A 20,276-nucleotide genomic window follows, 5' to 3' on the forward strand; every position below is an offset into this window, starting at 1 on the left:
ACAAGCACTCACCATCCAAGCCTAACAACCTGAGCAAGATCCCCAGAACCAATTATCTCCATGGGTGAGCAGCCCCCATCCTCCATCACATCGTATATATATATATGTTTATATATATATATATATCTGAACCATATATATATATATGGTTCAGATAACCCAGTACTTGCATAGCACATGAGGCCCTGGGCTCAATCTCTATTAATTAGTTCAGGGGTTAAAAGGTATCTTAATGCCAGGCAATCAGTCAACAGTGACATCAAAATCTGAGTTTAGGCTCAAGGCTAAAAGGGAGTCCCCATGGCTACCTCTCAACCTTGCTACGAGATAAAGGAGACTGTGTTTCTTACATATTAGGATATTTAGGCATGCCTGTGTACTAAAATCCAGACTCCTCAAGGCAAACATCTGAACCATGCCTGTGAACATCTGTCTTAAAGTCCAGGCTGTGCAGCCAGACTGACCAGGGGCCGGGCAGCAGGCGTCACTGTTCTACAGTGTATTTACACTAGGCCATGATGCCAGCTCAACTATGGCCAGCACTGTGAGGCAAGCAGCCCAGAGCACTGAGTTCCTCATAAAGAACACATCATACACCAGGAATGACACATGACAATTCAGGCCGAGTCATCTGTTTTACAAAAAGTCTAAGACAAAGACAATCCATGGAATCGTGACCAGGAGCTTGGGCCAGATCCCGTGGTCTCTCTTGACCCTACAGATTAGTGACTGATACCCTCATGAGCTGAGGGCAGTCCAAGGACAGCAAGCTCTTCCCTGTCCACCTTCCAGGGTGGCTTAGATAAGACAGCAGAGAGTAGACACAGAAAAGGAGCTGGTATTAAACTACTATGGAAAAGGACAGGGACATAGGCTGAAGACCTGGCAGTGTGTGATACAGTGACACCATTTCCCCTATGAAGGGACAGTGCTGGGCTGGCCCAAGGGAATCTCAGAGTTAATGATAAAACACTGCAGCACCCTCAGGGCGATTCTCTGCTCCCACTTGTTTTGTTTTTAATTGGGAAACCAAGGTGTACACAAGAAAAGCCTGCATAAACTGGATGCAGAGACACAGCTGCTGGCTACTACACTTACTCCACAACACACGTGTGCACGAGATCTTTTTGGCTAAAAGATGGAAGAGTGAGACATTTTCCCGGGTGGATGGCGGAGTGAAGCGCAGGCTAGGAAGGCTTTCACAGACAGCTAGAGGAGAGGTACCACTAAGCGGTCACCACGCTGGGGGCAGTTAGCTTGTGCTCGAACTTGGCTGTGGCGGTGCCCGATGCTCTTTTGGCTTCCTCCTCCTCCTCTTCTGTCTGGAGAGGCAGCTCAGTGCAGACTCGCCATTCCTGGGGGCCACCACTAGCTGAGGCGGCCTGCCAGACTGTGTGGGGTACCTGGTCTTCAGGTTCTCCTGGAAGAGTGGCTGGGAGAGCAGATGGCGTAGCTCCTGCTTCAGGATCTTCATCTGCTTCTGTCGCCGACGCTCTTCCTGCTGGTCGGCTTTTCCTCCTTGAGACACACAAATATAACATCATGTTTATGCAGAAACACTTTCTTTAGACTAACATAAGCTGTGGTGCTTTAAGTTGAGAACCAGAAGCGAAACTTCTGTTTAGGAGGGATGCGATGGGCATCACTGTTCAGGGCCAGTAAAGACAGAAAGTCCTCAATTTACAGAGAAGGCAATTCGGGCTTAGGAGTCACATCACTGGTGCAGAGCAAACCGTCAGAGATCGGAGCTCACATCTGACTGAAGTCTGCTGCTCTACCACTGCAGCTACACACTACCACCTCAAGTATGGCAACCACACACTCCTCAGAAGAGAGTAAACACTTCTCTGCAGCCTGAATCTTCAGTAACTCCCCAACCAATGCTGTAACTGCACACTGAGGTGGACGAAGCCCAAGTCCCCACCCAAGCAAGCCTGGTGTCAAGAAGGAAAGCCAGGGACTCATAGCTCTGTTTGAGCCCTAGGCCAGAGCCTCAAGGAGGAACGCACTGTTGGCAAACTCCTGGCTCCCACACCGAGCAGCAGTCTGCCTCTCAACTTGATGGCTGGGCAGAGAAGCCAACACCCCAGCTGAGCTGAGCTGCTGTGTAGAAGGAGCACAACCGCTGTCATGAGCCCCAGATGTAGTTCTCAGCTTCCCTACGCAAGGCCATACAGCCTGGTCCCTTCCTCGGCTTCTGGCCCAAAGACAGAAGAGGGCTTAGGTAATGCCTGGTGACAGAGCTGTTCTAATGTACAGATTCCTTCTCTTTGGGAGCCTTCCCTTGCATGTAAAAGAACACAGTTCCCACTCAATTCATGCCAAGAGGCTGGGTGTTAAGGGAGATATGGAGGTGCTTTGCTGCCTTGGAAGGTAGGTGCAGTACTAACTACAACGATAAATAATCACTGAACAGTTTCCTGGACCTGTTTTTTGAGCATACCTGTACCCAGTTTGCCCCCTTTACTCAATCTTAAGCTAGGAGACCTGTCTTATAGAAGAAGAAAGAGGCATACAAAGAGGCTAACAACACAGTAAGAGATCAGGCTGCATGAACAAGGACATCCTGCTTGTGTCTGCTCCTGGTCGGAGACTCCAGGGCTGTCCATACGAGACAGAATCAGACACATAGGAAAGGTCGAGGGCAGGCCCACACGGGATGAGTAGGCATGAGACAAGAAAAGGGCACACCGCTGTTTCTCATGGGTCACAGAAGTGACGATGGTTCCAACCACGTGCAAGTTAAGAAAAATCCGGTGCTGTGCTGAAGGCAGCCTCCCATTCCCACCCAGCCTGGGCGCACCTTTGTACATGTCTTCTTCCAGCTCCATCTCGAGGGCTGCCGCCGCCTGCTCAATCCAGGAGTTGTGCAGACAAGCCTGGAAGTTCCGGTACTCAGCCTTTTCAATCTGCCGGGCTAGACGGATCCGCTCCTGAGGGGACATGAGCACAAAATTCCCATCTGACAGAGGGACCAGGCCTCTCAGCAAGCGGAGCTTCACTGAAACTGTCCCTAACTGCTCTGTGAGCAGTGAGACTAACTCAGATCCCACTGAAACCCTTTGCCTGGACTCCTGCCAACACCTGGTCATCATTACCCACACAACCACGAAAGCCTGCTTGTACCTCACAGAGGACTGTCCCAGGCTGCCAACTTAAGGGTGGCCAGACTGAACTAGTCTCCCCAGGCGTCACATTTGGTCTCCCCAATTCTTCTCATGGCTTTGGGGTCAGAATGGAGTGATATAATGCCCCCTTCACCTGACATGGGAGATCACGTGCAGTGAGGATAACAAGCCATGAAAACGGGGTGCTCCGAGGCTCAATAGGAATTCTGTGTTCCTTCCCACCTCCCACCAGCCCCATCACAAATCCTCACACGACCAACATACCTTCCAGGCCAGGTGGCCACAGGCCCTCCAACTGCCCCTTGTTTCTACTTCCTCAATGGCTGAAACTCCACCCCTTCTTCTGAAAGATGAAAGTTCTCCCCACATCAGAACCACATGCCTGCTAGCCTCAGGGCTCCACGGAAACCTCACTGTGCTGTGGGCCTAGACACACACTGGTGAGCCTCTGGGGAAAATATCCTCCATTAGTCTGCTACACTGTGACCCAGTGCACACCTTCACAGTGAATAGAGATAGAAAAAGCAAGCCTTACTGTCTCTGCTACAGGAGTACACCAGACCTTCAGCATCTACCTTGCTGTGTACAGCTCTCTGACAGATGTCAATATGGCTGTGCTCCCTGCACCGTCTAGTTGGAGTGGAAGCAGTGGAGACTTCAAGATCAGACACCAAAGTGGACAGGGGGAGAAAATGTAGCACGAATTCTAACTGGTCTTCAATAATAAGAACCCAGAGTCAGATAAAGGGGTAAATGCTGAAAGATCAGAGAAGCAGAGCAGCCAGCCCCTAGTTCTTAACCTCTACCGAATCCTCAGACCGAATGGGTGATCCTGTCTCCAGGAATCCTCAGACTGAGACTGAATGCTATGCCTCCTGTCTCTTCCCGCTTTATATCCCTCTATCCACCCAGCTGTATCCCTTCCTGTCTCCACCTTTCTAGTGCTGGGATTAAAGGTGTGAGCCATCACTGCCTGGCTCTGTTTCTCTCTAAGACTGATTCTATCTTGTGTAGCCCAGGCTGGCCTTGAAGTCACAGAGATCTGTCTTGCCTCTGCCTCCCAAGTGCTGGGATTAAAGATATGTACCACCACTGCCTGGCCTCTATGGCTAACTAGTGGCTAGCTCCAAACTCTGATCTTCAGGCAAGCTTATTTGTTAAAGCACAGAAAAATATCACCACAACCCTTTTCTGCCTTTCTCCTAGCCTTTTTACAAAAGCCACCATCCAGCCATCAGCAGAACCACTTCTCAGTTCTCTAGGGTAAGACTTCTGGTCTCAGAGCAAGGTGCTCTGTGCGGGGGGGGGGGGGGGGGGGGAGTGTGTGTGGGGGGTTAACCGCTTTACCTTGACCACATCCATGTACTTTGACTGCACTGGGAACAGTGGGATGTCCTCATCTTTCTTCAGAGTTTTGTAAATCTTCTTGAAGTTCATCACATCCTCGGGCCCAATCAGCATCAAGCTGAGGCCTTCACTGGTAGCACGGGCAGTCCGACCACTCCGGTGGATATAAATCTCTGAGGTGCGGGGCACCTGCCAAAGCAGCAAGGAGGGTCAGCGCACAGACACTGCCCAACAGTGTTCTTTCCCTCAGAGCCACACCCCCCAAACTGGCTCTGCTCTCCGAGGGACAGAAACCTCTCCAGCACTGTGGATCAACGTAGCCCTACTTCCAGAAACTCAGACTGTCCCTAAGTTGACAGTCCACCCACCAGGCTCCCATGGCCTCCACACTGGGTCAGCTCTTCACAATCAACCTGGGTGTCTCCCCTACTCGCCACTCCCACGCCCTTGTAACCAATGCCATCTAGTCTACTTCAGTCTCAGCTTTGCAATGTCCCGACTCGGCACGGGTGACTGAGTGGCCAACCAGACACAGAACACTCTGTATGTGTGGTGTGAATGGAAGCCACGTGCCATTTCCAGTGGACTTTCTGTTCCCATCTGCAGCTGAGCTCTCCGGTCCTGCTCCACCCGCCTCCACCTGTTAGCTCTCCTCCCTCATTGTGGACTTATCACTGTGGAACCATAAGCCATTAGCCATAAATAAACCCTTTCTTCTAAATTGCCTTGGTCACACTGTTTTATCACAGCAATAGAAATGTAATGTCGGCCCGGCAGTGGTAGCACATGCCTTCACCTTTATTCCCAGCACTGGAGAGCAGAGGCAGGCAGATCTCTGTGCCAGCCTGGTCTACAAAGAAAATTCCAGGACAGTCAGAGCTACAGAGAAAAACCCTGTTTGGAAAAATAAACAAAATAAGAAAATAAATTAAGGTAAAATTATCCTAGTCATATGAAATACTTGATCATTACTCACATATTGTAAAGCAGGAAACTAAAATACAAAGTGGTCTACTCACTTCCCCTAATTACCCAACTAAATGAATGTGGGAGCCAGGACTCAAAGACCTGCGAAGCCTAGGTCAACCTATGGCAGGTACACTGTCCACAGACAGCCTGGCAAAAGTATTCGCGCCCTGCCTCCCTGCCTCCTGGGGCGACCACCACTAATGAAGTGCAGTGGCTCAGTGTCCACTACAGACTGCTTACCATGTTCTAGCAATAGGCCTGCCACCCTTCATGTTACAGAATGAAGAGCCAACTCCTGACCGTGACACTCTAGGCTTCAGCCACCCACTCCTAGCTGACTCTGCTGGCCACAAGTATTCACCTACTCACATCCCAACAAGGTCCTCCTCTCACTCACTCTCAGTAGTGACCCTGTGTTAGGTTTTCTCAAGTTGATACAACTTAAGTCATCTGGGAAGAGGGAACCTCAACTAAGGAAACACTGCAATCAGATCAATTGGCCTATGGACAAGTCTGTGAGGCATTTTATTGATTAATGATTGATGTGAGCACCCCCACAGGTGGTCTTGGTTATATAAGCAAGCAATCTGAGAAAACCAGGAGGAACAAGCCAGCGAGCAGCACTCCATGGCCGTCAGCTCCAGTTCCTGCCCCAGGCTCCTGCCCTGCCCTCACTGTGGGCTGTAAACTGTAAAGCGAAACAAATCCTCTCCTCCCCAGGATGCTTTTGGGTCATGGTGTTTATCACGGCAGCAGAACCCTAACTAAGGCATTCCCCAAACACAGCTACCCACACAGCCCTTTTCTCCCCGCACACCCCAACCTCTCCATCCTGGAACGGCACCATCTTCTGGAAAGCACTCAACAGCTCTCAAACTGTGTTACATGTGATAATTTCCCATCTTATATTATAGTGGTGGTCGTATCTCACTTATCCACTATGGGATGAAGTACTTCTTGGGGCTGGGACTATGTTGTGTGGTCCTGGAATCGTCTACAAGCAACCCAGTACCTGTTCCAGAGATGTGCTAATCTGAAATTGATACTCACAAAATATTTTTCAAAGCAAAAAAAAAAAAGAAAAATAATAAAAAAAAAACTGCTGTGGAACAATCTTTTTTGTACACTGTAAATATGTATTATTCTCACTGGTTAATAAAGAGCTGACTGGCCAATAGTTGGGTAGGTAGAGGTTACACGAGAAGCAAGATGAGCATTCTGCGCTGAAAAAAGGTACTGCCAAGGTAGAATGTAGATAAGAAATGTAGTAGCAAACTACAAGTTGCTAGTGCTAGTTTAGTAACAAGCCTAAGTTATCAGCTGAGCATGTATAATTAATAAAGTCTCTGTGTAACTGGGGAACCAGTGGTCCTAACAAAAACCCTGCTTACAAAAACTGTCCTAAGAGATGCCAGGCTTTCCACACTGTGGGGATGCTTCACTATCCAGTCAGTTCCAACAATAACGGGCAGGTGTGCTTGTTGCTGCCAGCTTATAGGTAACAGCACGAAAATGAATGGTGCCAAAGTCCTCGCCAAAGCTATCAACCCCGAGGCCTCAGAGTGGTGTTCTATTCCTGGCAGGAGGACCTGGAGCCCATGCTCCCAGCTACAACTACCTGCTGCTGTTTGCTCTTCACAATCACTGTTACTGCTGCTGCTGTTCCAGAACATGTAGTCAGTGTTTCCAATTGAGCAGCCCAAGATCTTTACATATGCCTTCCTAACCCAGCAACACACTACCCTGCCATCCACAAAATGAAAAAAACCGAGGGTGGAGACCAAAGAATTTGATGAAGGTCACACAGCTGGGATTTAGCCAAGGGAGGTCTTGCACTGCAAATCAGACTAGCCATTTAACACATTGCTGTGAGGGTCTTATATAAAACCCCAAACAACCCAAGCTACTGCTAATGCTAACTGTCACTCTCCACAAACTGATGGTAAGACCCTACTGTTGAAGACAACACCTACATAACTCACTAAACATGAAGAAGCTGAGTTGATGCCTACCTAGAATTGTCATCCCTATGGGCTAGTGAGTGCTTATGCAGACTAGCATTCACAAACACAAACCCTTAAGTGTGGTACACAAACCACACTTAAGGGCAGGCCCCATGACTAGAAATAGATGGCCAACACAAAATGAACTCAATGGTATTTTTGGAGGGTTTTTGTCTCATAATGCTTTGTCTAGGCTTTTTTTATCTTTACAGGTCTTTTGTTTATATATCATGGTTTGTGATTTTGTGGGATTTGTCTGTGGGAGTGTATGTGTCTCTGCATCTGTATGTGTTTCTTATGCTTTATCTCTGCCTCCTTTTTTCTGTTTGTTATTGTCCTATTCTGTTTTTGTTTTGTTGCCCATTTTGTACTGAGAAAGAGAAAGAAAAGGTATAGATGTGTGGGAGTGGGAAGATGGGGAGGATCTGGGATGACTTAGGGGAGGGAACCATGATTAGAATATACTATATGAGAAAAATATACTATATGAAAAAATCTATTTTCAATAAAAATTAAAATTATAAAAACAAAAACGCTGCTGTGGTCTGTCCCCACCAAAACTCCTGCTGCAGCTTAACTCTTCAGCATAACAAAGGCAGCAGTGCTGGGGGCCTAGCGGGAAGTGTTTGCAGATGGCTTGGAAAGAGGAATGGAGTGAGTTCTTGCTCTGGGGCAGACTGGTTACCAAGAGATGTCACCCAATGCTGTCTCCTTCATGTTGGCAGTCCCACTTGTACTGCGCACTCCTCCACCTCAAGGCTCCCACCAGAAGCAGAGAGGAGCGGAGCAGAGCAGACACAGGTAACAAGCCGCTCTTGAACTCTCCAGCCCCCAGAATCAACAGGCACACCCTCTTTACGAATCACCCAGCCTTAGGTATTCTGTAAGTAACAAAAGCACACTAAGATAAACACTCAGCCATGCCATTGGAAGGTAAGGGGGTGGGAGGGACTGACACTTTAATCTGTAGATATAAGTGGCCTAAAGAGAAAGGTTACTTGATAGGATGCTGCTATCAAAAGCTGTTTCAAAAGCAGTCACAATGGGCACTAGATGCTAATGGGAACATACTGCAGGGAAATACTCCTCCCCTCTGCTCCAACCTTTGCTTTAACACTTTCCCATTCACTGTAAGGAGCAGGATGGCAGGGAGGGGCTTTCATGCTAAGAGCCATACCTGGTAATGGATGACATGTTGAACTTTAGGAATATCCAGACCCCGAGCTGCCACATCTGTTGCCAAGAGAACACAGCTGTAATGGAAACAAACAACAACAACAACAAAAATAAATAACAATTATTAGTCAGCTTAGCACCCACTAAACACTCCACACTACAGCCCCACAAGGGAATACTATCACCTCCCTTTTACAATTAAGCCGAGGCTGAGAAAAGCACATGTTATATTCTGTCAGTGAATGGAATGAAGTCACATACATCCTGGATCAGTGTCTTTATCTCCTAATACCTTCTCACTTACTCTCTCCCATACTGACAGGTTACCTCACTCTTCCCTAGACAGACAACCTGTACTCTGTTCCATAGGCAGAGGGACAAACATGAGGAGGTGTGGTGTAGGCTCTGGGGTTTGACAGATCCCTCTGAGACCCAGCCCTGTCACTTCCACGTTGTGAAAACTTGGGCAGCTGGTAAACTTTTCTAGACATCTCTCTGTTATTTACAAAGTGAGAAGAGCGATGACAATAAGCAGTGGTAGGGGCTCCTGATTATCCAAGGTCACACTGGGCAGTAGTTCCAATACTTTCCCTTCACCGTTGCTAGTCACTTTATTCTGCTAGCAATCCCATCAGCACCTGTTACCCTAAGTATGAGACAATGAAGCACAGGGACACTGACTAACTTGACCAGCAAGGAAGTGAAGGGTTCGGGATTTGCTGTCAGATACTCTGGTTATAGTCTCTGCTTTTAATCACAATGCATTCTGCCACTTCTCAGGGGTGTTAGAAGTGACTGGATGCCCAGGACTTCATCTGTAGTCTAACTACTTACTAGAAGACTCTGAGAACATTAATAGCAAAAAAACACAATGAATGTGTGACACTGCCAAATACAGAAATAATATTAAGGAAAAGAAGGATGAAGAAGAAAAAAGAGGGCTAGCCTGACTTCTGCTCCTAAGGAACTTCTGACGGGGCGGGGTGCCCAGTTCCCTGGGCCCTTGGGTACAGTGGCTCATGGCTCAAAGCCAGGCCTCTGGAGACAGGCTTCACTTACTCTTCCAGGCGGGCAAACTGCTCCAGGTTTCTGAGCCTCTGTTTCTGGTGCATGCAGGCATGCAGAGTCAGCGGCATGATGTCCAGGACCTTGAGGAGTCCAGAGAGGCGTTTGATGCAGGAGATGCTATTGGCAAACACCAGGCTGCGGCCTGGGTACTGCATGAGGAAATAGTAGAGATACAAGTCTTTCTCATCTGTCTCACAGTGGATCTTGGTCTCTGTCAGGGTCTCCACTGTACCCTCGTTCCTCGTGAGGTCAATAACTTTTGGCTTGCCCCGCATGCCAATCTTCTGCATGAGAAGGTCAAGTTTGGCGGTTTTATCTATTTTTTTCACATGCTTCTTATGAAGGATTCGAGCAGGAGCTTGGTGTACCAGGGTCAGTGTGGCAGAAAAAACAAGAGTTTGTCGATTGGGGTTGTACTGGGAGTCATTTAACATCTCTAGAAGCTGGGAGAGCTCAGCAAAATGGCCTTTCTCAACCATTCGATCAGCCTCATCTATCACAAGGCACCTGCAGACCAGACAGGCCACATCATTGGTTAGTGCAACTGCAGGAAAGAAAAACCTCTACATGCTATCCCACGCCCACCCCAGTCTCACTCTCTCATTCACACATACACACAAGCACCCTACCACCGCCATCAGGGCATCAGCCAACTTCTCTCGTGCATGCTTGGTTTGCAAGGATAGGGCCTGGATGGCCATAGTATTTTGTGATACTGAGAAAGCACTGCCCATGCCTTCCTGCACACATCACACACCTCAGGCTCACTTGAGAGGGTAAGAGAAGGGAGAGGGGCCGCCTCTCACCTGAGCTGCCGAAGGTTGCTTAAATGAGGATGTTTTTCTTTAACTAACTCCCAGAGTCGACCAGGGGTGGCGATCACAATCTCTGGATGGCGATTCAGCATCCTCTGCTGCTTTTGTGTGGACATTCCACCAACTAAAATTGCTGTCTTAATCCCTACGGGACAGAAAACAGACAGACATTGCTACTCCACCTGGCTGCCATCCTTTGGACTAGCACATGGTCGCCAGCACAGCTCTCTGTGCCATGGAGTGCTGAAAGTCAGTCTGGCTTGACTCCTAGAGGTCTTAGCAGACAGCCTGTAGCTTGTGGTATGGACCCTGTCTACTTTGCCATTTTCTTCTAATCCCAAGAGAAAGGCTGGATTTGACCCCGGTCAGACTTAGCTGCACAGCTCTGACCACGAGCAGTGGTGCACTACGGTGCTGGGCAGGATGTTTATGTGACACGCCGTAAGGAGCCCTCTCCATTCCCTCCCATTAGAGTGAACCTGAGCTCTTCTGGGGCCTGAGTTGCTGTCTCTCAGGAAGAGGGCTGCTTCTGGGCCAAGGGATAGGGTTGAACACACAGGGTAACACAGCTGAGGTGCTCAGCAAGTGCCTTGCACTTGAGTGAAAACTCAGCCATGCAATGTGGCTTGCACTAGGATAAAGACTGTAGTGTGGAAACCCTTCCCAAAAGGTACAGAATTAGGCTTTTACCTCAAGGCAATCAGCAAATTTGTTATTAAAAGGTTAGGTTTCTATAAACATTTTAGATATCTGGTCTCCTTAAGGAAATTCAACAATTCTAAAGGACTTAATTCCAGCAAATAAGAAAGCTCTCCTAGAGGACAGGAGCTACAGCTCTCACTGCTGTCACCTGGCATCTGGAAACATTTATTCAGTGGAACTAAATCTCACCTGTAAACCTGGCCACAGCATCAATGTGTTGTCTGACCTGGATGGCCAGCTCTCGAGTGGGCGTCAGGACTAGTCCCAGCAGGGGGCGCCGTGGGTGTACGTTATAGATAGCAACATGGTTACACAGCTCCTGTCTTAACTTCCCAGGCTGCTCTTCATCAAGCTTTTCTCCTCCATCCTCATTTTGCTTGGGGATAAGCTTGTCCTCAACCAAGGAAGAAGGTCCTTCACCGGCATCATCATCATCATCACGGGAGAGCAGTGCCCGGGCTGACACAGAGGCACTAGTTTCGGGTTCGGCCTTCGCCCCAGCCTCACTGGGCTGCGCTTCATTCTCAGTTCTGGCCTCATCAAGCAACACTCCAGACTCAGTCCCATCAGTGCGAGGTGACCCCAGATCAGCAGCGGCTCCTACCCTGCTCTCCCTCCGTGGTATCCCAGTGCTATGCGGGATAGGTGGAGCCTTCATCTTATGCCACTGCAGCACTGCATGAATCATCGGGATGGCAAACGCAAGAGTTTTCCCGCTTCCTTAGGAGTAAAGCAAACACAACAGGAATCCACGATGCAGCACATCACTGTCTGAAGCTCCTGCCTTTGCATAGAAATAAGGGACCCTGAAAGCACTAAGGGTCAGTGTGACCTATCCAAAGCACCAACAGTCTACACAGGCTCCTGAAGAGCATGGCAGCCAGGTATGTGGCATAAAACAAGGAAAGGCACAGCATGCTGGCTCTAGACCTGATGTCACCAGTGACAATGAACAAACACCCCAGTGATGAAACCATAAAAGAAAGGTGTGTGTTTTATTGCGGAAAAACCTGTGCACCACTTCAACCTTCAGAGAAGGAATGCAATCAATAGCTCTTTCAGGAATCCTAACCAGTTTGTCTCTAGGCCGTGTGTTTAAAACTGACCTTTGAAGGCATATGGAGCCCACATCATCCTAGAGGTCAAAAAGGACACTACAACCTGAAAATCTGAAGCACAGCTTTTCTCCTTAGTTGTCATTTTACTTTCTGCATCAGCTATTCATGGTCAATTACGGCCCCAAAAGTATTAAACTGACAAGTCCATAAATAAGCATTTGATAAACTTCAAGCTTCTTATCATTCCAAGTAGTATGGGGAACTCTCACCGTCTGGCTCCATCTACACAAGTCTTCCTTCTGTCCAGTGTATTCACAGAGTAAATGTTACCCACCTGCTTGCTAGTCATGCAGAGATCTGCTATCAGACTGTGTGCCCCTGCTCGCTGTCCTAGCACCTGAGACGAGCTCTCCCAGAGCAGCTCGGTCACGCTAAAGGAAAGCTGTAAGGTGTTCTTTGATCTAAAGCTGTAAAGTTTCAACTTGGGGAAAAAAGTCATGACTTGGTCACTAAGATTCTTACTACTATAAGAATGAATATTCCTTCCATGAAACTGTGAAGAAGAAATTAATGTTAGTTTTGCTGTTATACATCAATCTGCAGAAAGTATGACCACAGCATATAAATGCTCAAGACATAAAAGGCGTTCAATCTACGTAAATGTGCAGAAAGAAAGTACAGACAGCTCAGCAGCATCTCATCTGTGTTTGGGGATCTACTAGGAGAGCTGAAAGGTACCCTTGCCAGATACTAAAGGTGAAAAGCAAGAATGTCCTGGGGGGAGGGGGGATCAATCATGGTCTCTAGAAGAAAAAAAGGCCTAATCTGAACCTGCAAGGAACTCTCAAGGGCTGGTGAGATGGTTCAATGGATAAAGACACTTGCCACTAAGCCTGTCAATCTGTGACTGATCCCAAGACCCACATGGGGGAGGAGTGAACCTGCTCCCACAAGTTGTCTTAGGACCTCCACACACGGGCCTTGGCTTGCGCAAACCTATATATAAATGCACATACATATAGAAATGTTTTTGAAAACTTGAAAAAAGAGAAAAAACTTTTGTGAACAGTTTCAAGTAAAAAAATAATCACAGCAAAGAAGCAAAAGCTTAGAACAAACAAAAAAAAAACTTCAAAAGTTTAAGAAAAACTACACTTTCATCAAAGACAAAGAATATCGAAATATATCACGGCAGCATATGTAACTAACAGTCTAGGAAAAATAAAACTGACAATTCAGAACTACCCAGAAAACAAACACAAAACAAAGGCCGCATTAGCTTACAAAGCTGAGCCAATTCGCTGGCAGACAGAGCTGTTACAACGAACGCTAGCAAAGCTTCTGTGCAGAAGAAAGGATGGTGGTCATGAGAATCTCCATCTACACAGGGAATAAAGTCATCGGAAATTACAGAAACAGAAAGAAACTGTTACTTTTTAAACCTCTTTTAAAAAATAACTGCTTAGGGGAGGGAGAGGGAAATGGGAGACGGTGGCGGGGAGGAGGCAGAAATCCTTAATAAATAAATAAATTAAAAAAAAATAACTGCTTACAGCAAAACAGTTAAAGCATAGTTCTGATTTCCAACACAGATAGAAATACACAACCAAAAAACATACAACAAAAGTACAAAGGAGGGAGATATGGAAATACGCCCTTGAGGCTCTTGTATCACACACAAGGCACTGTATCACTTGAAGGCAAACTATGATAAATATATGTGCACAAACCGTAACAGACTCTGAACCCTAAGGCAAACACTAAAAGACACCACAAAGGCCTGTGGCCAACAAAACAAGAAAGGAGACAGCGCAATGAATGTGTATTTGGTCTCATTCCCAGTCCTGGCACAGAATTTCTGGAAACAACTGTAACCTCTCAATAGGAGCATCTTGTGTTCTAATAGTTCATCTCCACGTTCCGTTCCTCGCCTCAGGAGTAACAGGGTCTTATGTAAACTAATGAGATAACTGTGAACTGAGACTAACTGCACCTAGAAAACTTCAGGACGCAGCTGGTGGCCACAGGCTGGAACTCTCATGTACATCCCTCGCGAGCACCAGAGAGGAGGATTGAAGACCAATGTCCATCTCCAATGACCAAGGCTCTAACAGATCACGTCTACATAATGGAAGGAAGCTCTATAAGAACACTGCAAAGGATGGGATTTGAAGAGCTCTCCCGGATGGAGAACTCATAAAGGCTGGTATGCCAGTCGGACACATGGAAGCCCTCTGTCCTCAACATTCTGTCCATCTCTCTCTCCAAACGAGCTGGTCCCGAGTTACACCCTTTAAGCCAGTGCATATGTCTCCCTGGGTTCTGGGGGCTTTTTAGAAAAGTATTAAACCAAGGAGGCTACAATACACCCCGTCATTTGAACAAATCAGGAACGGGGCCCAATAATGAAACAGGCTTGTGCAACTGGACCCAGGCTTGCTAGGGAAGGACTCTAACTCCAAGTAGACAGAGCTGACCTGCAGAAAAGGGCACATGGCAAAAGTAGAGCGATGAAGTACTTGGTTTGGTAAAACCCCACAGCACCTGTTTTCTGTTGTCTTGTTTTGAAATGAAGGTCTATACAGCTCTGACTGGCTTGGAACTTGCTCTGTAGACCAGGCTGAACCCACAGACCTTCCTGCTTCTTAAAGGCACGTACCATCAGTTTCTGTTTGTTCCTAAAAACATCCTAAATACAAGCTGAGGATCCCCAAAAATCTGAATTCCCAAATACTAAAAAATTTTAAACATTCTGAGTTGCCAACATGGCCTACAGGCTATATGTGTAAGGAGTGTATGAAATATAAGTGAATTTCATACATAGTCTGGATCCTAATCCTAAGATATTCCACTATGTAGATGCAAATATTAATTTAAAAAATCCAAATCTAAAAGAGTGTCTCAAATATTTCAAATAAATATTTAATCTGTAATATCACCAAAAAATTCAATCTCAAGTAAGGTAACAAACAACAAAGAACATCTTGGACAACTAGGGTAAAGTCAGAACAGACTTAAACACAGCTGTTTTCCGTAACTACATTAAGTACAGATGGCCTGAATACTTCAGTTAAAGAACAAAATTATGCACTACACACAAGAAACGCATATTACACAGAAAAGCAGTTTGTTAAACTAAATCTACAGAACAGTTTGGAAAGGACAGACCATGCTACCATCAGAACGAAGCCAAGGAACAGCTGCAGATGAACGCAGACATCACAAAAAGCCCCCTACAGGATACAGATGGTTGCTCTGTCGTGGAAAGGAGTCAGCTAACCTAGTGAACTGACAAGAATGTCTTAATATATAAAACATTTATGAGCCTGGTAACAGACCATCAGCTACATGAAACAGAAAACTGGATAGAATTTTAAGTTGAAAACTATCATACAGGGAAAACAATGAATTAAAACAAAAAACTCTAATGTTTTAAAATTTTAAATCTGCATTTAAAAACCTCCTAAAAATGGAAGAGCAAGCCCAGATGAATTTTAACAAATATTTAAGCGTGAAAAAGACATCAATTATTTAAAACTCTTTCAGATAACTGGCAACAGAACACTTCACAAGTTATGGAGGCCAATGTTACTATCAGCTCTAACACCAGACAAGAACATTACAATAAAACTACAGATGCATATTCTCATTTCATGTTCACACTTGACCAAATCCAATATATAAATAGCACATTTTGATCAAGTTTACTGTTTCTTAGGAATGTTTTGTTTCCATTTCTGAAAACCAATATAATTTACCATCATCAACAGAATAAAAACAAAATCCCACAGACCTAAATACATGCACAAAGAACATTTGCAAAAAATAAATAAAAATCTAACATCCATTCTTGATTTTAAAAACTCTACTGTAAGAGAAGCCTCTCAGCCTGACGGCAAGGCCTTAGGTAGTGCTGTCACCCCCATCTCACACACTCTACAGAGATAAAGCAAGGTCAGCAGGGGCAGATTTCAGCCCAGAGCTGGATGCTTTCTCAACATAGCTTTTGTGGTCATGCTCTTAACATTGCCCTCCTCCAGTTTTCCAGCCTATGAGCAACCAAAGCCTGGATCTACACGCTCTCCTGCCCGGGACAGAAAGAACAGCCCTTACCTGTCTCAGCAGCTCCAAGGATGTCCAGCTTGTCCCGGATGGCAGGGGCCAAGGTCAGAGCCTGGATCGGGGTGGGTGCAGAGAAGCCTAGAAAGCTGAGTGCTCGGAGAATGGCCTTGGGCACAAACAGGTCCCTCCAGGCGGACACGTCTGCCTTCTGGTCGTGCGCTTCAGACATCCACGTCTTTGCTTTCTTGGGCGCTTTAGAGGCGGTGCTCTGGGAAAGATCTAATTTCTTTTTCCCTTTGTTTTTTTTCTTTTTTGGAACAGCCTGTGCCAGGCTTCCCGAGGCTGCTTCCCCTACCTTTTGATCCAAACAAACAGTCTCTGGCTCAGAATCTTTGACTTCATCCTGGGCAGTACTTCCTCTGGCAGCCACTAACACATCTTTCCGTTTCTTCAGCTTGGTCTTTTTCTTCGGGGAGCTAGACTCTTCTTCTTTATCCTCATCCTCCTCCTCTTCCGAAACAGCCTGGGCCTTTCTCTTCTTGGGCTCCTCGTTTGAGAAGAAACCAGAGGGGTTTTTGGCAGGGGAGACTAAACGGTAATCTGTCAGTTCCTCAAAGCACACCAAGTCATCCATCTGTCCATCCGCAAACAGATTTGGGTCGATCTTCACCTGCTTCCACTTCCCCACCACTTTGATGCCCTTCGTCTGAATCGCACCACGGCTCGGTGGCTTTGGCCTTGATTTGGTCTCCTTTATCTTCATGGTTGCTGAAACGAAAAACGTTCTTTTGGGTTAGCGACTGTGAAGCATGCATGGGTTCTATGGCAACACACATGTTCCACCGAATCTAAAACATACTCGACCCTGCAAACAACCGGGAACCCAAAGATGCTTTAACATACAGAGAGCAGATGCTCCCAGCCAGAAAATGAGGCACACCCACAGAATAGGGAGTTGGGATCGGAGCGGACGGAACATAGGCGATATAGTAACATGAGCTAACTCGAGTCAGGATCCCAGCCCCCACACTAAACTCTATGCAACCTTCAACAATACTACTGATCTTCTCAGAATTTAGTATTTTAATCCTGTTAAAAACAGAGGGACAAGCTAATATCTACTTTCACGCTATACACAAATAGTTGGAATGACAACAGAGGTGACAGAATGATGCCTGACCTACAGAGGCCATGTTTAAGATGGAGTAAGGATTGGAGATGGATTTTCATTTCCGGCTTTAGGGGAATAGAGTGCGCCGAGCTCTCTTCCCTATTAGAACAAGGCAATGCCACCTCCACCCCATGCAGCTTTTCTAATTACATTTTAAGTGATGGAGCGCTAGCAGGGGTTGTAGCTCAGAGTGTTAGCCTAGTATGAATGAAGCCCTAGGTTCCACCCCCAGCACTGCGTAAAACCATGCTTAGTGGGTATCAAGCCTTCCAGGAGTTCAAAGCCAGCCACGGCCACAAGAGACCATGTCTTTAAAAAGGGTCATGGGTTATGTGAGACTCATCTGAGTCGAAGTGGCTCCACAGTGATCCTCTTTAAATAAGAAAGAACAGAATTTGTGGGAGCAAAAAGGTAAAACTCGATTCATATCTGGATTCAACACTTGCCACCTCGGAGTCTTGGATAAACCCCTCTGTGACTCAGTTTCCTCATCTACTATTTAAGAATAATGAGGTATTGAACCCACTGGGTCGTTATTTGAATACGACATGGTGACGCACGTCAAAACCCGCTTAGCATGGCGCCTGTTGTTGAGTGCAGCACACTGACTCGCAGGCAAGGCTCATGCAGCGGTCCCAGACGCCGACTACACAACGACCCCACCGCACCTCGGCCCCACCTCGACGAACCGAAGGGAATGTCACTAAAAATGGGACCTGGGAAGTGCCCTGCACCGCCTTCAAGAGGTCCTCAGGCACTGCGGTAGCACGAGACCTTCAAGGGAGGTTCCTGGGCCTGGATGCGTGGTTACCGGCCTCAGGGGTGGGCCGCCCGGGAACCACGGCTGAGGGTGCACCCTTGACCCACTATGCTTTGGGGACACCGGGAGCCTGCCGCGGAGGGGCCACGCGCACCGCACTCACCAGGATAATCACCGCCAGACTTCTCTCCAGCACCGAGACGTCTGCGCCAACCTGACCCGGAACTGCAGCAGGAGCGTCTGAAACTGCAGTTCCGGGGCGGGACTTCACGCACGCGTGCACGCTGCAGAAGGAAGTACCGCCTCCATGCGGAAGCAGCCGTCTGATTGGCACTGTTCAGGACGTGGGCGGGACGGAAGAGGCTTGGCTGTGGTACTCCGCTTAGCCCTAGCTCTCTTCCTGTTTTATCATTTAGGCTGCGTCTCGGAGCTCTTTCACGGACGCTAGGGAGCGCAAGAGCTCGCATAACCTAGTTTGGGTGCAGTACTTACTGTTAGTCTTGAAGGTTTTCTTACCTGACCTACAACACTAAGCCTGTACTGAAAATGCTGGGTTCTGCAGTTCCATATGACTTCCTACTGCACAGGGCTGGTGAAGATAGAGAGACCAGTCTCGAACGCAAGTTTTAGACCTTGGTACAATAGACTGTAGCATTAATAAAATATAATTAACAAACTTCCTTAGGAAATACTAGGATACATAGGAAGAAGAAAACAGAATAGGATTCAGACATGGGGGCGCGTGCCTTTAATCAATCCCAACACTCGGGAGGCAGAGGCAGGGGGATCTTGGAACTCAAAGCCAGCCTGGTCCACAGAGCAGAGTTTCTAGATAGCCAGGGCTATCTAGCTACACAGAGAAACCCTGTCTCAAAAACAAAACAAAACAAAAAAACAAACAAAAAAAAACAGAACAACAACAACATCAAAAAACCAATAAACGAATGAGAAAGGAAGGAAAGGAAAGAAATGTAAGGAATGATACTGGCTCAGAACACCCCAAGACCAAGTTGTCATTACAAAGATTTATTTACCCCAGAGTGACTATGGGCAGGAAATAAGAGACAAAAATAGGAGACAGAGGACTAGGAAGAAGGGGAAGAAAAATGGGAGAGGAGGAGGGATATTTGGGGAGAGGAGATTGCTTCTGGATAGAGGAAACAGAATTGGTCCAGAAGCAAACTGCAGTTTATACAGGTAAAAGAGGGAATCCCAAGTTAGGATGAAGTTACATATTTAACTTTAATTGGGCATGTTAATTAGGTGAGTCAAAGGGTCAAAGGGGGCTTTTGATTGGTGGACTTCAACACTGGAAGCTGGACCTTGTTGGTCAGCCTCAGGAGGAGGAAGTGGCCTAATAAGGGATCTTGATAGTTAGCTTTAGAAATGTAATCTGTTTTTTGTTTGCTTTAAATCAAGACAGAGGTGCTATGATTGCAGCAGGTCCCCTGGCAGGTGGGTCCAAACCAATACAGGTGAAAGAATGCTCTGTGCAGACAGAGTTTGTGTGTGGAGTTTATTGAGATAAAGGGAGGAAGGAGGGGAAAGAAAGAGAGAGAAAAGGGGAGGTGGGGAGAGGGAGAGAGGCAGAGACCTACTTGCCTCTTCTGAAGAGTGAAAGAGATCAGGAGAGAGCTGAGCTGGTCTCTTAAAAGGACCTCTGCACATGCATACAGTCGGGCAGCTGCTTGCCCTGTGCAGAGGGTTGGCACACTGTGTCAGGTTCCAAAGGGGCATAGCCAAGGTGCGCCTGGATACTTACCAGAGGGAATGAGGGAGAAGGGCAAGGCCTGCTAGGGCCATGTTTGCCATGCCCTGGCTGGCTAGAGTTCCTTCAAGAAAAATAAAACAGAAGAGGAAGCCATCTCCATCTGAGACAACAAAAGTAACACTGAAGTGCTGACTACTCTGTAAACATGCCTGCCCATCCTGTTCTCTTCCTTCCAAGTGACCTTCACCAATATCAACTACAACAGCACATTCTGTTTGCTGAAGACAGAACTGGCTTGATCAGAAA

General features: G+C 47.0%; 2 protein-coding genes across 2 annotated transcripts in view; one reads left to right on the top strand and one right to left on the bottom strand.

Annotated features, from left to right (window-relative positions):
- Nucleotides 1–622: 622 nt before the first annotated feature.
- Ddx24 (DEAD-box helicase 24) lies at nucleotides 623–18,514 on the bottom strand. The gene is made up of 9 exons (XM_005343492.2): nucleotides 18,423–18,514; nucleotides 16,380–17,096; nucleotides 11,398–11,928; nucleotides 10,498–10,651; nucleotides 9,683–10,198; nucleotides 8,625–8,700; nucleotides 4,476–4,664; nucleotides 2,804–2,933; nucleotides 623–1,518 (listed from the first exon to the last, which is right to left on the bottom strand). The coding sequence occupies exons 2-9, from the start codon at nucleotides 17,089–17,091 to the stop codon at nucleotides 1,253–1,255; spliced, it is 2,574 nt and encodes an 857-aa protein (XP_005343549.1). The 5' UTR covers nucleotides 17,092–17,096; nucleotides 18,423–18,514; the 3' UTR covers nucleotides 623–1,252.
- A 52-nt stretch (nucleotides 18,515–18,566) lies between these two features.
- LOC113455946 (interferon alpha-inducible protein 27-like protein 2A) overlaps nucleotides 18,567–20,276 on the top strand; it is a 6,925-nt gene continuing 5,215 nt past the window's right edge. The window contains exon 1 of the mRNA XM_026778668.1: nucleotides 18,567–18,603. Within this exon, the coding sequence (XP_026634469.1) occupies nucleotides 18,567–18,603 (37 nt within the window). The remainder of the gene's footprint in view (nucleotides 18,604–20,276) is intronic.

This window comes from Microtus ochrogaster, chromosome 1 (genome assembly GCF_000317375.1).
Source record: "Microtus ochrogaster isolate Prairie Vole_2 chromosome 1, MicOch1.0, whole genome shotgun sequence".
Classification (NCBI taxonomy): Eukaryota; Metazoa; Chordata; class Mammalia; order Rodentia; family Cricetidae; genus Microtus; species Microtus ochrogaster.

Coding starts and splice junctions, on each gene's coding strand:
- Ddx24 (XM_005343492.2), bottom strand. CDS start 17,091: ATGAAGATAAAGGAGACCAAATCAAGGCCAAAGCCACCGAGCCGTGGT. Junction 11,929..16,379: donor CCTTGGAGCTGCTGAGACAG/GTAAGGGCTGTT, acceptor TTTACTCCTAAG/GAAGCGGGAAAACTCTTGCG. Junction 2,934..4,475: donor AGTACATGGATGTGGTCAAG/GTAAAGCGGTTA, acceptor ATGTCCCCTCAG/GAGCGGATCCGTCTAGCCCG.